The 17,273-nt window shown below is 43.1% G+C and overlaps 1 protein-coding gene across 2 annotated transcripts in view; it reads right to left on the reverse strand.

Annotated features, from left to right (window-relative positions):
* Positions 1 to 1,748: 1,748 nt before the first annotated feature.
* mcu (mitochondrial calcium uniporter) overlaps positions 1,749 to 17,273 on the reverse strand; it is a gene marked incomplete at its 5' end in the record, with an annotated part of 66,288 nt that continues 50,763 nt past the window's right edge. For both annotated transcript variants that reach the window (XM_080507850.1, XM_080507849.1), the window contains 7 exons: positions 1,749 to 5,652; positions 5,757 to 5,873; positions 6,657 to 6,860; positions 7,250 to 7,410; positions 7,537 to 7,641; positions 7,960 to 8,130; positions 11,200 to 11,263. In XM_080507850.1, coding sequence (XP_080363976.1) covers positions 5,572 to 5,652; positions 5,757 to 5,873; positions 6,657 to 6,860; positions 7,250 to 7,410; positions 7,537 to 7,641; positions 7,960 to 8,130; positions 11,200 to 11,263 — 903 coding nt within the window. In that variant the 3' untranslated portion in view covers positions 1,749 to 5,571. The remainder of the gene's footprint in view (positions 5,653 to 5,756; positions 5,874 to 6,656; positions 6,861 to 7,249; positions 7,411 to 7,536; positions 7,642 to 7,959; positions 8,131 to 11,199; positions 11,264 to 17,273) is intronic.

Raw genomic sequence — 17,273 nt, forward strand, 5'->3', positions numbered from 1 at the left:
AGTTGACAAGACTGGCATCGTGTTCGAACTCAAAGGTGCTCAGTCACAGTCTGAAACTGTTGTGTTACTTTTAATTTGTGTCACATTTTCAAATAATTCCAATTTTTAAAATGCATGTTCTTTTGAATAATTAAGTTTTTTTTCTTTGTAAAGAATGGTAAAGTCATGGAAAAGGCATCACCCTGACGCTTACATTTGGATTTTGTTTGCAGGCACCCCCCCTCCCAGGGGAGAGCTGCCCCACACTTTGAAAACCACTGGGTTAGACAAAATCTGTTAAAGGTTATGCCAGTGTGGCACTTTGAGCTTGTTCACACGCTGACATTGGACTTCAGTTGAAATTGCTGCTGAGTGAACACGGAGCCTCAAATACGACTGTCAGCTTTTTTCCCTCCAAGCCAAATGAAAATAATTTTTTCCCCTGCTCCCTCTATCTAAATAGAAGTTTAAGGGAACACGCCTAATTGGGCAGAAAATGTTTAGAATGGGATTCACCTCAGAAATCTGTAATGACTGCACCTTAAATACACCAGACACCTATATTCACGCCTTCTGGCACTGCACACCGGTTCAAAAATTCTGGAATGAGGTCAACAAATTACTCTCCTCCCGAAAGGGCGGCCACATCCCCATGTCCCCCTTGCTCTGTTTACTTGGCATCACATCAATAACAAACCTGAATAAATCAAACAACAAACTGCTCCTCACAGCCCTGACTATCGCCAAGAAAACCGTACTCGTCAACTGGAAATACAAACATCACACACCGGAAAAAAATACTCATAGCACACTTCTCACTGGAACGCTCAATCACTACCACTCAAAACTCAACAGTAGAGCCTCTTTCTGTTTGGTCCCTCTCATCAGCTTTCTACAAACATGAAACCACCTCTGTAGCTTCCTGAGAACCAAATCCCTCCTCAGCCTTCAAACCAGAAACGGATTTACATAATAGTCAATTAAGTCAATTATTACTTTGTCTATTTATTTTTCCATGCTTATTACACAATTATTACTATATTATTTATACCCATGTTGTCATTGTCCTATTATATATGTAATATTTATACAATTGTTTTAACATTATATATATAAACAGCTTTGAGACCACTACTTACATCTTGTACATCTCATATCTTTGTATCATATTATCAGCTATTATTATTATACTATGCATTCCGTTATTGTATTATGTATATTTTATACAAGTAATCTTCTATATAATGTAACATCTAAATTGCACTTTCTATTCATTTTCCTTTCTCTCTTTACTTGTATCTTGTGTAACATTTGCATTATAACAACTTTACATTGCTTAGATCTTATAAGAGGGCTATAGTGATATGAAAGATAACCCATAAAATTTAAAGATTACTCATAAGTGTTTCTATTTTTCCTTTTCCCTTCTTTCTTGGGTTTCAGGTCCCCCAGCTTTATTATCTGTATTATTATTGATACGTTTTCCCCTTATTAATACCGTTCCCCCTCTATTTTCTTCATTTAATTTCTTTATTAGAAAAAATTTGAAATGAAAAAAATTAATAAATAGAGGTTGGTTTGTGCTTCTGATGTAAAAGGACCAAACCGCGATTAGCAGATCTATCTGAGGATGTCCTGCAGAGGAAGAAGTGGAGGCCAAGGAGAGTTGGAGGAGGTCACAAAGACCTTGAAATGCAGCTGCGAGTAAACATCTGTCGAGCATTAATCACTTTGTTTTCACAACAAAAACCTCCCGCTGGACCACTAGCTCCAAAAACTGGATAAGGATTTTATTGATAATTGAATTACATTTCTCTTTTATACATATTTCATAAATGATACAGGATTTTACATTTTCTTTTTTTTTTTTGCCAACATTACAGCATCATATGTCAACAGAAAGAAAAGTAAGAAATCAAAAATAAAATAAAGAGGTCAGAATGAAGTTCAAGATCAATTCAATCCAATATTCTGCTTCGCGCTCTAGGCATTTTTAAACATCGTAAGTGCTTGCAAACAAAATATTCAAAACTTAACACACATTCAAAACATAAAGCAATCGTGTGACTTTGGAAGAACAAAGACAGAGGAGATGAAAAAGACGGGAACGAGAACTGGAGGGTTTTTTCTCCCGATAAGCTACTGCACGAGCGCGTGTCAGACACTTTCCCTTTGGACTGAAATCCGGGAGAAGCGATCACAGGGCCTCCTTCAGAGGTGCACCGAGTATGGAGGGTGTTTTTCCATTTTCTGGGGAGTATGAATGCACGCTAAAGGAAGGGAGTGTGGGGCTACAAAAGGTGAAGATGGGATTGGGCTCTGATGGTTGGCTGGAGTTTAAATTAGATTTGGCAGGGCAGATTCTAAAGACGCAGCCCTGTCCGCTGCCCTTTATATCTAGGAATCTCTACAAACAACGTTCTTAAATTATCTTTGCAGTTATTTTGATAAATCATCTTTTTTTTATATAATTTTCCATGTAAACATACATTCATGCAACACCCTCTTTAGAATAAAGTTTCCCTATATTTGATATAGTTTATTCATTTTTTATTATTTTTTTTAAAGAAAAAAAAGGCAATAGACGGTTGATGGCATGAGTAAAAGGAGGAGGAGGAGGAGGCGCTGATGATGATGTGACAATGATGGACAAGTAAAAACAGCAGAGGACTGGACAGCAGACAGACGCCTGAACTCTCTCGCCCTCTGCAGCACATCTCTCAGGAAACAGTTTTTCTCTTTGTGTGTATGCGTGTGTGTCATGGTGTGTAAAGGGGCCTATGTAGAATTTCACAGAATACTGGCGTTCTGCTAAATTCTGTTAAAAAAATGATGGCGCTAATGAAGCAGGATGAGAATGGACTTTAGTTTCACTGACAAGCAGTAAATAGGAAGAAAAAACTAAACAAAACATCTGTGTATACAGCGATGTGCCCTTTGCCCCAAGCATGCTCATGTGCAGATTTGGTAAACATTTGTGTTAACAAACGCACAGCAGCATTGATTTGCTTTGCCACACATTACAATTTCACCCTTTTCCACGTGAAGGTGTCATTTAAAATAAGCCCTAATGTTTTCATCAAATTGCCGTATCATCAATAGAGTTTAACGTATCCGTAAAAGGCACAACTTCTCTTGGAGCCAATACACACCAACACACACGTTAACAGATGAGACCAAATCCTATCTCGAGATCTGCATGGCTAACTTTTGATTTGACCTTTAAACTCATGCATTTTGATATAAAATCTTCAGTTAAACACAACGATCTCCTGGATAGGATTCAGGCAACTGTTCACACATGGTGAGGATCAGGGACGTCACTGTGCTTCCCCTCTGAGACCATGTTTTTTGGTTGTTGTTTTTTTTTTTTTTTTAGATAGATCAATATGAAGGGCTGGAGAGCAGGCCGCCAATCCTCATCCTGAACAGGAAGTGATGGGTGTTGGATGAAAAAAATAACCTAAAAGAAATGTGATAAAATAAAACAAATCATATGGCTTCTATAACCTTTGACGTGACGAGGAAGGGGGTGAGACTCGAGCCAAATGTAGATGAGACTTCAGCCAGATGTGGCAAAGAAATGTGTCCAATCAAGTACAAAAATTGCAATAATGCTCCTACACATTCACAAATTTTCTACTGAGGGCATACCACAGCATGCAGTCTACCCTGCCTTGCCATCGAGGGAGCAGGGGGGGGGGGGGGGGGGGGGGGGGGTGTGGGGGCATTACAGCAGCAGTGGGAGGAGAAAACTCTGGCTTTATTCAGGATGTAAAAAAAAATACATATATATTTTTTAATGACCAAATTGCCATGATGACACCATTTTCTGGTGTTTTAAATTGAAACGAGAAGAGCATGAATATTGGGGGGGACAAAAAAAATTTATAAAACTGCAACTGAGCTGCAGGCGTTAGTAAATCAGCTTGTTTTTTGTGGGGTTTTTCCCCCCCATCAGAACTCATTCAGTTCATCAATACATGCCTGTGGGTCAGTCTGAGGGAATGACCTCAACATTTTAACCCTGTCCTTATGTTTAGGATTTCTGCAGCAATCTTTGCATTCATCAGATGATTAGAGGTCAAGCATGGAATCATCCACATTGATGCACAATGCTGAAAAACAATCAATTGCAACTTGAGACTTAATTTTTTTTCTTTTTTGCCCCGATGTGATACAGTTCCCCCACTTTGGTGGCCATGCAGAAGAGCTTTGGATCCAACCCAAGCAAAGGTACTAAAAATATGCCATTCATGTTCGTCACATGAAAGAATTTATGTTTGTAAAATGCATACAGTGTAATGCATCTGTGTGTGAGTGTATTTATGTGTGTGTGTGTGCATGTGACAGGGTCAACAGGGGTCCTTCATGGCAAGGGGACCTTGAGAGGATGCACGCGAGTTTCTCAGGAAATGAAGATTTTAAAAGAGCTCCTCCCCCCACTGAAAAAAACTAGCCTCTGGTCATCTGTTTATTTGATTGTATACATATATATTTATATTTTTCATAACAAATATACTATGGCTTTCAAAATAAAAAGTGCCAAAATATTTTTTTTTCTTTTCTTTTTTTGGAATAAAAGAACACACAGTGATGTTGTTGTCGGTAGTACTCTCAAACGCAGGCCGGACCACTACAGGACATCCAGAGGAAGAGGAAAAGAGGCGTCGCCGTTCCTGCATCCTGCGGGTGGAGGCGGGCTCTGGGGTGGGGGGAGTGTGGGGGTGGGGGGTGGGGAGACAGCTGTCCGTCACCTGGAGGAGGCGTGGCTCAGAGAGGGAAGAGGCAGCAGAATTCAGCCACAGAGAAACCCCGATGGTCTCCCTGATGGAGCGACTGCAGTCAGAACTTCCTTGTAAACGTGTCCTTTGGAGTTCGCCCCGCCCACAAGCAGGTGTGTGTGTGTGTGTGTGTGTGTGTGTGTGTGTGTGTGTGTGTGTGTGTGTGTGTGTGTGTGTGTGTGTGTGTGTGTGTGTGTGTGTGTGTGTGTGTGTGTGTGTGTGTGTGATGACAGTTCAACTGCGATAGGAAATCAGGTCTACATGGCCGTGTCGACCTGCGGAGTAGGCCAGTCGGAGTCCCAACGTAGCCCGACAGTCCCGTACAAACACACACACACACACCCACTGAATAACGGCTGCTCCTCTTCATGTTCCTGGAGTATCTACAGGTGTGAGGATTCCCGTTTCACCCCTGAAGTCACCTGCAGGCTGTCCCTCTGGAGACTTGAGGCCAGTCCTTGTGCCTGATTGAATTCTTCCATCATGATCAACTTCTTCCTTTCCATCATGCTCACCATCCTTCAGCTGTGAGAGTTTCCATTCCTGGTATTCTCACTCATCTGGGGTTTTTTTGCACTTCCAACTGGATATTTCAGTCAGGAGAGAAAAAAAAAAGAAAAAGATAAACAAACAAAATGAAAAGAGGAGGAAAAAACTAACTCCCACTGTTGAGAAAGGAATGGGCTTATTGGGTGTGGGAGGGATGGGGGGGGGGGGGGTCTGAGGAAGAAGGGTTAAAAGGAGCAGGATGTTGGATGGTGGGTGGGGGGGTTGTAGGAGCTGTGAGAGGAGGGAGTCACTCTTCCCATCAATCGTTACTGGTGGTGAGCTGCTGAACAGGGAGCTGCAGCTGAAGCGGGTCCCGTAGACGCTTCAGATCCAACTCCACCTGAAGAGAGAGGACGAGTGAAGAGAAAGAGCGGGTGGAGTCAAAACATGAGCGGTGAAACGCGCGCCATCAGCGAACGTTGAGGTTTGTCCGAGCACTTGTACCTCAGCGATGTCGTCCTTCAGCTTGTTGTACTTCTCGAGGTCAAAGCGTGTCCTTTTCACCCCCTTGTGGAGGAACAGCAGATATTGCCGGTCTCTGGCGTCGGGATAGATATACTCCTGCAGGTTACAGAGACGCAGATGGCGCACGTTGCATGAGGAACCCGTTTATCAAACACACACTCCACGTTCCGCATCTGAGCCCTTGAGCCAAATCGCAGTACTGAGAATTGCAGATGAACTCCAACGTCCTTGGACTTAAAAATGGGAGGTAATTCATGAATGCTGGAATATATTCTGAGGGTCAACAATGCAACAAGAACTGGCCTTAAAAAAAACTAAAAAAACTTTAAAAATCTAGTTAGATTTCATAACTGTGAGGCTTTTGCTCTGTGGTTAAGAAGAAATCTGCATATTAACTGAGCACACTGAATCATGTCTCAATTTCACTCTGCTTTGTTGGTGGTATCCCATGATGTTTCAAGGTTTGCCAATACTGAATTTCCTCAGCAGCCATGCCAAAACAAGAAATAACAATTTGTTTTCTCAATCATGAAAATGAGCTTCGAATTTGATGAATATGCAAAAATTGCAACTTACAAGTAAAATTCGATTAAATTTTTTTTTTTTTTTTTTTAAATCATGCTACATTAGAAAGTGATAATTATTAAAGGCAAGAACTAAAGAAGTACGAATGGTCTAATTTAACAACACTGTAATAATGTCTAGACTGGTGAATATATGGCATAGAATTACTTGTTTAAGATTAATTACTACTCTTGAAGGTTTGTGTAGTGGTAAGCACATTCCCTTAACAGCGATTCAATTTCGTGTGTATCCCCCCCCCCCCTTTTTTGAGGTAACTGGTAACCCCCCCGCCACCGGAGCAGCCCGACATCTTACCTGACGTGTAAGAACGAAGTAGGCATACATGGCCATAGCAGTGCCGTAGGTGATGAAGTAGGTGACCGGCTCCATGATATCCCAGGAGTACTCCCACCATGTCAGCCGAGCCAGGATGCCAAACTGGGTGGCCATGTACGCCATGCCACCCCACAGCACCCAGGTGGTACGCCGCTCGGCTTTCTTACTCAACTCCTCTTTCACCTGCACACAAAGAAATCCATCAGAGATGACAAATATAGTATTGGGAGATCGTATTTACTGATTTAAAAAAAAAACCCGCTAAGCTATCGTCGTTCCTTTGTTCAGATTAAGATGTAATTAACAGAGATTGCTGTTAGTGTTTTGTTGTGGTCTCACAAATTAATCCTCCCATTAAAGGCTTGATGGCCTTTTAGTAAAACACATGACAGCTTAACTAGCCTGTAATTTTATTGGCTGAATCAAAACAATGGTGCATATTTCACATTAATGACGCGAGAGGAAAGCACACAAGGCTGGTAGTCGTCAGCCACTATATTTCTTTGTGCGTTCCACGTGAAGACGTGCAACCGGAACAACTACTTCAGTCTAATCAATGGACGCGAGTCGACCTTCTCGAGAGGACGGAGTTGAGAGTTGAGGTCTTCCAGTCGTCCGATCAACTCCCGTTCTTTGCTGAGCTGGTGCTCCTCGATGCGCAGCGTGGTGTAGAGCTGCTGCACCAGAAACTTCACGTCGTTCAACCTTTCTGCCTCCTCATGAGGAAGCAGCTCTGAGAGACGCGCACAAATCACATCAAGTCAACGGAGTCTAATACGACCAGGCGATAAACTCCAGTTTCTTTGATTTATAATGACTCAAACGGGTAGGGAATCCATTTAATTATGGCGCTACTCACCTCTCCTTGGTGGTCGCACAAGATGTGTAGTGTCATTAATGACAAGTTTGAAATCGTCCAGCAGCAGGATATCTATTCCTGTGGAGGAGGCAACTCTTGCTCCATCTGGAGAGGAAGGCAGTCGGGGAGAAAGAACGCTGATAAGGATGCACTTCAAACACGGCTCACCTCACTGGATAATCAGGCACGCTGCCGTCTGATTATTGTGGAATGTATAACCAGGTGCAGTCATATGCCAACAGTACAATTCCAAGGACTGGCTGTTTCTGTATAAAGAACTCTGAGCAGAATGTAGGCTGAGAAGTCATTTCAGGACGCATGCTGTGGTATTAAATTATGATGCAAAGCCACAGCTGCCACACTTGAAAGCACGGGAGGACGTGGATTTGGACAGCGCGTTCGCTCCTGTGTTTGTGTGCATACCCAAAGAGTAGATGGCTACCCGGTCGATGCCTCTGTCCTCCGCCTGGAGCTGTTGCAGGAAAACCCCGACACAGTCGCTGAGAGGCTTGAGGGTGAACTGACAGCGCTCTCGCCTGGACGGCAAACTGACGGAGATCACTGGCAGCCCGTTCTGATACACCACCGTCACCTCTGAAGGTAAGAGAAAACAGGAGAGAGATGGATGCTACAAAAGCCGAAAACAAACTTTGATGTGTGAATTGGTCGATCGGCGATAACTTTCTTTGGACTTGGTAAAAAAAAAAAAAGAAAGAAAGAAAAAAAAGCAATTTAATAGCCTGGGCATGTTTTTAATTAGTGGTGACATGAACCCTTACTCACGCACCATTCTATAACTGGAGGTTTTAAACTAGATTGATTCCAATTTGTCATCTAGAAACCACAAAACACAATTATTTTAGTAATGCAAACTTTAACGTAACCTCTTCAAAATGAAGTATTACTGTATTGTTACTGATGCACATGACTGCGATGTGACACCCAGCAGGGGGCAGTACAATAGCAGCTCCACCTTATGGAGGAGTTCAACAACACACCTGTGAAACTTGGGGCAGCCCAATGACAACAGCAGTCCCTTCATAATGGCATACAGTCATTGGAGGCACTTTAAAACATAAGGAAGGTAATGAGCTGATCATTTCTTTATTGCACAAAGTACTACATTATAATATTTTATGTTCTGTAATATTTTACGTAGTGGGAGTTTAAAGTTCAGCTGGTTGCAGTAAGTAGTAGCTAAGTTATTGACAGTATCAGTATGGATGTGTAATCACCATGTTGGTCATTACATGCACATTGAGCAGATTTAAAGAGGTTTTTAGATTTACCACACAATTTAATTTTGTGTTCATATGAATAATGTAATGAATGAATCAGTAACAACTGTGCAAAAGGTTAGATGGTGATCTATGGTGATTCCAAAAAGGGGTCATGGTCTGTATGAATTAGGGATGCTCAAAAAGAAAAATGCATATTTTAATCAATGAGATTGTTACCATTAAAGCTTTAATAAATGCTCATTTAAAATGATAATCACTGGGCATCTAGATTTCTGACACTGTGATATTTTGATTGGAAATGATTAAAAACGAAGAGATCAGAGGGATACTAGGGTGGAGCAGTTTAGCGATAAAGCTAGAGGAAGATATGGTGAAATGACGCAACTATGTTCTGAGGATGAATGATGGATATCTTGGGCAAACAGTCTTTATTTCAAGAGCATACTGCCACTTTACGACAACATCTCTGGAAGAAAACCTTTTTTAGACCAAGAGAAATAGCAGGCTGGATATACTGTAGTTATTCTACGCATTTTGAACCAAACTGCACCAAAACATCAAAGATCGGCTTGATGTTTTGTGTAATTGAATTTTCTTTGTTTGCAAAGCCCAGTTTCACAAGGTGCTGAGCTGCAACGTTCAGCAAATTAAAAGCTTTGTTGAAACACTCCTAAACCGAGGAGTTTCAAAGTAAATGGTGCAAGTGGGGTGAGTGAGGTCAACGTTATCATCCAAACAGGTGCTGAAATATGTAACCCTCCCTCCTGAGGCAACTCTACAATTTTCAGGAAAAATACAAGTGTGAGAATTATTTCAGAAAGCAAATATGTCTAATAGAGTTGAACCACCTCTGAAAAATTCAAGCATCTGGCATCAATGTTTCACAAGTCATGACTTATGGAGTTGTGTCACTCCGGAGCCGCGCTCCTCATTTGCAGACTGAAAACCCTTTTCAAAACCATGAAATCTCCTGAACTAGAGAGAAGAATGGCTTAAAACTGTGCACACTAGCTGTTGAGTACAGTGATATAATTTCTGTAGAATATGAATCTAATTAAAGATGATAAGTCAAGAGGAACTAGGTAAAACGGAAAAATACAGAAGTGTGGGTTCTTTGGTTAACAAAGAACAGAGGTCGCTGCAGTTCAACAGAGGTGAACTGTATATGACTTGTATTCCAACTCTGGCTTCCGTTTTTGCCACACACAAAAAAAAAAAAAAAAAAACTAAGCCATCTTCAGCTCCTGATTAACGACTCGGCATTAATATTGATAACTTTTCCTCTCAGGAGTGTCTCTGATGCCAAATGCAGATATTTGTTTTTTTTCCCCCTCTGACAGACCTGAAAAGACATCTAAATGATGGCAGTGTGGTAAGACTGACAATCCAAAAGACCTTGAGGTAAATGTCACAACTTCATTCATTTCTTGAAAGGTGTGGGCTTTTGAAGCAGCGAACAAGATGAAGGCGTAATGAATCAGTTCGCCTGGCACAAACACAAGGAGTCTTTTCAAGTTCACGGTTTGGTTCAACAAACAGCTGAGCAACCGCTCTATTGTGTGGCACATTCTTGCATACTAATAAAAACCCTCAGCTGAATTGGTCCATAACCAAACTACGGCCATAATTGAGTCTGCATAACTTTCCCCGTTATCATGCTGAGTGGCCTGTAATGACGGAGCTCTGAATGAACGCAGAGGGCTGCGAGCCCAAAGGAGAGACGATCCAAGCTGGCATCGTGATGCTGCACCCTAAACCCCTTCGTGTGTCCTCCAGCCTGGAGCCACTGCAGTGAATCAGCACCTCTCCGCGGTGAAGGATCATCAGCTGGCACAAGTAGCACCAGCTGGGCGAGTTTTAGGCCGGGCGGGGGGGGGTATCTCGGGCACATGCAAAGACTGGGCGGTTCAAGCAATCTCATTTCTGAGCCATTTGGTCATTGCAGCGACACTTTGAAACTCTGCCACAAACAGAGTTGTTCTCCTCCCGCACCTGCTCCCTTTGTCCTCCCCTGGCCCGCCAGATTTATGCAAGTGTGAGGATCTTGCGCCGGCCTCTGCCACAGTCCTACAGCTATTAAAGATCAATTTAAAATCAAACCAGGCTGCTCTGCAATGCCGCTGCCTCCTCGTCTCTACCTCCTCCACCTTTCACCCCCCCCAGTCACCCTCCACCTCTGCTGCCTCTCAGCACGCGGACCAACAGATGCTACCCCGAGACAGATTCCACGTTAATGACTACTGGCTGTTAACTCCAAATTAGCCTCTCCATGCAGAATTTCTCTCTGGCGCCGATGTCATTTATATCAGATTGGACACAGAGTCTGGTTTCAGGGTGTTGTTTTCTAAAATGAGGGACCTTCCCAGTGCAGCTCTGGTGTGCATAGTACGTTGTAGTATCATGTAAGGCGAAGAAGACTTACCCTCCGAAGCAGCAGAGGTACACAACAGTCTCTGGCCATGCCATGAGGGGGCGCCCTTCCAAACCTACAGACAGGACAACAAAATGACACAACTGGTTATTCTGCTGTTGCGCAGCATGAGCGTCAGTCAGGTCTCATTCTTTATGTAATCAGAGGTATGTGTGTGGCACATGACGACCTGAAACAACCTTAAACCTTCCTCTCCAATACCTTAGGTATAGGATTAAGTTGCAAAATGGCTTCCTCTGCTTCAGGTTGTAAAAATGCTCCCACATGTGGTCTGAGCCACTCCCAAGAAGTCAGGATTAGCAGATCTGAAACTGCAGCGTCCCAGTCGCAAACAAATTACTCTACACAGTGACGGCGCGCGCACACACACACACACACACACACACACACACACACACACACACACACACACACACACACACACACACACACACACACACACACACACACACACACACACACACACACACACACACACACACACACACACACACACACACACACACACACACACACACACACACACACAAAGCTCTACTTGACGGAAAACACCACAGTGGGAGACAGAAAAATGCAGCCTGAATCACAACACTGTGGTTTAGTATAATTCTCCGCTTGTGTCACAACTGCAAGGAGTGATGAGAGGAATGTGAATGCGGGAGCAGTTTGGGGGAAACCCTCGTCTTTTTTTTTTCTTTCCTTTTTTTCTCCCTGCTACAGTTTGAGGTAGACAGCCGAGAGGGAGCGCCAGTATGAGCTGCACATGTTTCAAATTATCGAGCTCATCATGTTTTCCGATGAGTCTGAGGCAGACGAGGGGCTGTCAGATCTTCTCACTATTAAAAACAGCGAATGAGGCTGAAGATGAGACATCGGAAATGAAGCAAGCGAAAGCGCCGGCAGGGGCAAACACTACTTTTATGATTAAAGTTTCAGCTGTGTGCGCATGCACAAATAAATCGTGCCAACACTGAAAAAGGTTCCGCTTTCCACACACTCATCGACCCTTTCATGACTAGGAGGAGCAAGAACTCTTTTTACACTGTCAGACATCGAGGCTGCGCGACACTCTGCCTCCAGCACAGCTCAGTCAGACACTTTCAGTCTGTGCAAGACAGTTATGTGATCAGATTTTAAGACATGCCCCTACTGCTGACCTTTACTGAGGCTTTACAGAGATTCGGGGGCCCTCACAGCTCCATACTGGCTGTTATTGAATGACAAAACATCTCAAAAGATCGAAGTGCATTTGAGCTGATGTGTATATCCTGTCACTGTAAGCAGAAGCTTCCTAATGCTGGACGGCTCAGCTTTATAAAGGACTTATAGACAACCAGTCAACGAATTACACCAGTCCTGCATGCTGGGTCCAGTTTTCACAAACCAATAACAGATGTTTAAAATATTACGGCCTTTGTTAGCAATATATATTCAATGGTAGATTAAAATCTTGTCTGTAAAGTTCCTCATCTGTCCACGAGGTGTCTCACTGTAATAAAACTGAAACCCAGAATGAAACGGGAGATGGCAACGATACCATTATCAGATATCAGTGACGCCGATATCTGATATCAGTGACGCTGAAATCAGATATCAAAGCTATCAACGTTGTCAATAGTAGAATAGCACAAGCATCAAAGCCAAAAACCAAGAGTTCAACCACAAAAATCCTCAAATTTGACAAGCTTCACATTTTGACCAACATAGATATATTATTTCTTCTAAAGAACTGTCAGGTAGTCCACAAAGGGCTTGAGAGGGTTTTCTTTTCATTTTCATTTATACGATGGAATGATATAACTTTGTGTATTGTTTGTACCACTTAACCTAAAAAAAAATTGCTATTGGGTTAAACCGACAATACTCAAATTAAAACATTTCTTATTTAGAAAGATTAAAGATTAGTAACAATTCTTCTTGAAGCATTGCACTGTACATAAAAGCATGATGTAGTGGAAACTCTGGCATTGGTCAAGGTCCATTGGTCTGAAACGCTCGGGGAGTGTGCATGAATCACTGTGATACAAGGCACGACTGGTTTTAGCAGACCTGCGAATTTCCTTAATATATTCTTTTTTTCAGGATTTTATTCATCAGACCGTCTATGTCATGACATGGCATAAAACGTTTTTTAAGTCAGTCTGAGAAGCTTTGCAATTGGAAAACCAGCGATCCCAACATCCAAATGAGAAATACAGCCTCAGCTCGAGCCGTCAGTCAACTTGTGCCGATGTAATGTCCATCAGGTGGTGTGACTGTCACTCAGTCTCCTCAGCTGTCTCATCTAGATGGACGATGCTTTCAGTCAAACAGGCTGAACCACTGCCGGGACGAGAGGTGTCTATGCTGAGAGGAAGAATTTTAACTAACAGTAACTGAATCCACCACAGCACAATAAACTGCAATTAAACCTGAGGTGAATGTTGCTTGACTTGTATTTCCTGTCAAGTACCCAGATATAAAATACATGAAAATGACATTTAATACAGATATGAAACGTTAGCTCGCTTGATGCCGTTTGTTCCCTGGGTGTTAAACTGAACCTCAGCTTCAGCATATCAAGGGAAAGATTTGCTCACCAGGCATCTGCAATGCAACACAGTGCTCTCTGCACCTCTCAGACGCTCGGTCAGGCTACACGGAGGGTGGCTCCGCTCGACTCTCTGTTATACTAAAGTTCACACTGCCAAATGTCCAGAATGGTAAAGAAAAAATTAAAAAAGTTAGAATTTTTATGTGAAACCAAACACCACTGCAGCAGTTGGGCAGAATCTTGAGTGTGTGTGTGTGTGTGTGTGTGTGTCTTCCTAAAACAGAATACCAATTGCCGCCCCGTGGGACCACATAGAGCCCAAACATTAGGCTGCTGGTCAGATGACACGCTGAGATCAGGCTTTTGGCTGGTCTGGAATAACTGCACAGTCTGCAGAGAGCTGCTCAGCACTACTTTGCTCATTCATTAACTTCTGCTATTTGAGGCCAAGAAGATTTCACGGAGATATCGGCAACATCGCCATCACCAGCCCACACACCCCGACATGGGGGCAGCATCAAAAACATATGCAAATGTAGTACTGGCTCGTACATCCATCTGTGGAGATACTGTACGTGTGTGCGTGTGTGCGTGCACCTCTGCAGGTGGTGTGCATGTGTCCACTCGTCTGCTCGCCAGCCTGTTTGTCAGTGGTAGTTGCAGAGCGACTGAGCAAAGCCCCCGCTCCTCCCCTTCCCTCGGCACACAGCCACTGAAATGCTGCCTGAAATATTTAACAGCGTAGCAGCAGTCAATAGCACAGCAACCTTGGAATCAATGTCACAGGGCTAAAAGAGAGGGGGAGAAACAAAGAAACCGGCATTGAGGACGGCCGACGAGACGGACAGATGAGCCAGAGGAGGGATGGAGGGATGGAGGTGCGGAGGGGATGGAGAGCGGGAGAAAGAAAGGGAGGATAAATGGAGCAGCAGCAGGGGAGCGATAGAGATAAATGACGGCTGGAGTAAAACGGCGTGAGTCATGAGTGCGCCTGCGCTGCTAACCATGTGCTGCATATACTGTACCCTGCAGCAGACAATCCCTCTTCACTGAAACGTGACTGGAGTGCGTGTACGTGTGTGTGTGTGTGTGTGTGTGTGTCTGTGTGTCTGTGTGTCTGTGTGTGTGTGTGTGTGTGTGTGTGTGTGTGTGTGTGTGTGTGTGTGTGTGTGTGTGTGTGTGTGTGTGTGTGTGTGTGTGTGTGTGTCCAGGAAGAGAGGAAAGTGAGAGAGGGCGATGAGAGTGAGAGAGAAAGCATTGGGGGGAGGGGGAGAGGAGAGAGGGGGACTGCTGATCACTGCAGTAAAGGAATCCCTCGTCTAGAAAGGGGGGTTGCCCCTCGATTTCACCCTCCCTACCTCCCTCCCTCCCTCCCTCCACCTCTCCATCCTCATCTAACTCCCTCTGAATCCCGATGTGCCGGTTTTGATCTTCTTTCACTTCTCATCTGCACTGCGCCTCAACTTCCACTGCATCTCATCCAACCCCATGTGTTCATGTGTACTGTTCCCTCCACTGAAAAAACAAACAAAAGCAAACAACAACAACAACACATTCCTCCATTTAAATCTCAATCCCAGAGTGGTAGGGACAAATCAACGCTGATGGGACGACAGCAATCATAAGGCTATTGTAGCACAGAATCGGATCTTTTCCTGCTCGCACATTACGTAACACGTGCAAGAGGTGGGATTATTGATTTGCAGTGAAGAAGGATCTCATACAGTTCGACTAACAACCTCACAGACATGCCCCTTCACAGGAGAGGAAAACACCACCACATATCTACACTGTAACCATCGCCGGTGGGTTAAAACTGCTGCAGCTCATCCCATCATCAATAGTTCATCTGTGTGCAAGCGTTTCAATCAGATAGACTAAATCCCAGCAACAGAACGATATTCTTGTTTTCATTTCGCTCCAGATTATGTATGCGGATGAATTTCGCAAGATTTATTAGTCTCCTCCTCCGGCACACTCGCACAGATTCATTCAAGAGCTCTGAGGGTAGATGGAGACAACCGTGTGGTTTGTTCGTCCGACTTGAGACCCCCCCCAAAAAAATATATATATATATTTTTGTAAATGACAAAACATATTACATCTTGTCATGTTAAATATATTATCTAAATACACAGACTGTCTTTGCATAGTGCATATCGATGGAAGTCATTCTGTAAGACGAACGCCTTCAGTCGTGTCACAATCAACTGTTCCACCATATAGAAATGACATTAGTTTGGTGATGAGGGATTTTTTTTAGTAGCATCAAAGTGATAAATCTATAGGAAAACTAAAAAAGAGAAAAAAAATGTACATTATAATGTCAACAAACCCAAATTTACATATTGAATTTTAGCTCATTTGCGGTAACATTTTGCATGATGATATATCAAGTAATGCCAGACAACCTCACAATAAAACACATGTTTTATTTGATAAATGTTGCAAGATAACATATTTCAGAATATAGCATAAACACTGTTGAAAATCAAATGTGATATTGTTCCACAAATTCAATTCAAATATAATGTTGACTTGTTAAAATCTATGAGGAGGAATATAAATAACCATCTTACAGTGATTAGATTGCTCCATTGCTGTGATGTCGACCCGAGTATTTCACTCTTGCTCGGGTCACCTTGGTCCGTGAACAGGTCGAAGGGTTCAGACCCCAGAGGTTGAGGGTTGGATGGTGGGCTTATTAGAGAAATCAAAACAGGCAGTGCTAGGACTGTGAGGAAGCAGAGGTACAAAAGAAGAATGCTCGGTTGGATGCGAGGCAATGAATGACACTTAAACCCATTTAAATGGTGGTAGGCACAAGATATGTCGAGCAATAGTAGAGGACTTAAGAGGAATAAATAAACTGAGTAAATTGCTTTTTTTAGGGGGAGATTTCTGGATTCAGCATTAAGCTTTGATACATTTTGAAAGATCAGGAAGAAAATATTTGGTGAGTATTTCTACAATCCAATCAAATGGGTTAGCGACAATGTGAAAATCCAAACCAACGTCTGCAAAATATTATGTCACAAAACGTTTTGACTTCACTTCCAATGCGTATAACATGCATAGCCAAGTCAGAAAAGAAAGAGAAATTCCCAGGTCATGTGTCGTATTGGAGAGCTGCAATACTGTGTCTTGTTCCATCCACCTCCAGCATTTGACCGGTTGAGGACCCCAATGAAACAGAGTGCTCCGGTGGGGTAGGCCCTCGCTTGGCCAGGGGTCTCTCTTTGCTTGCTTTGAGTAAATCAGGGTTCGTATGTCAGTGTTCACACAATAATACAGTGTATTTGCAAAGTAATCACATCACAGTTCATTCAGGTTGAACTTAACCTTCACAGCAGGAATGAACCCTGAATTCTCTACTGTGCTCTACATGCAATATTCAGCTGACTCAATTTGTGGACCCATTTTTAGCCCCAATTCCAGTCGTTTTCTAAACGAGTCTAGCCGCTCTGCAGTGTCTCACACACACGCACGCACACGCACGCACGCACGCACGCACGCACACACGCACACACGC

Source organism: Blennius ocellaris (genome assembly GCF_963422515.1).
Source record: "Blennius ocellaris genome assembly, chromosome: 13".
NCBI classification, from domain to species: Eukaryota; Metazoa; Chordata; class Actinopteri; order Blenniiformes; family Blenniidae; genus Blennius; species Blennius ocellaris.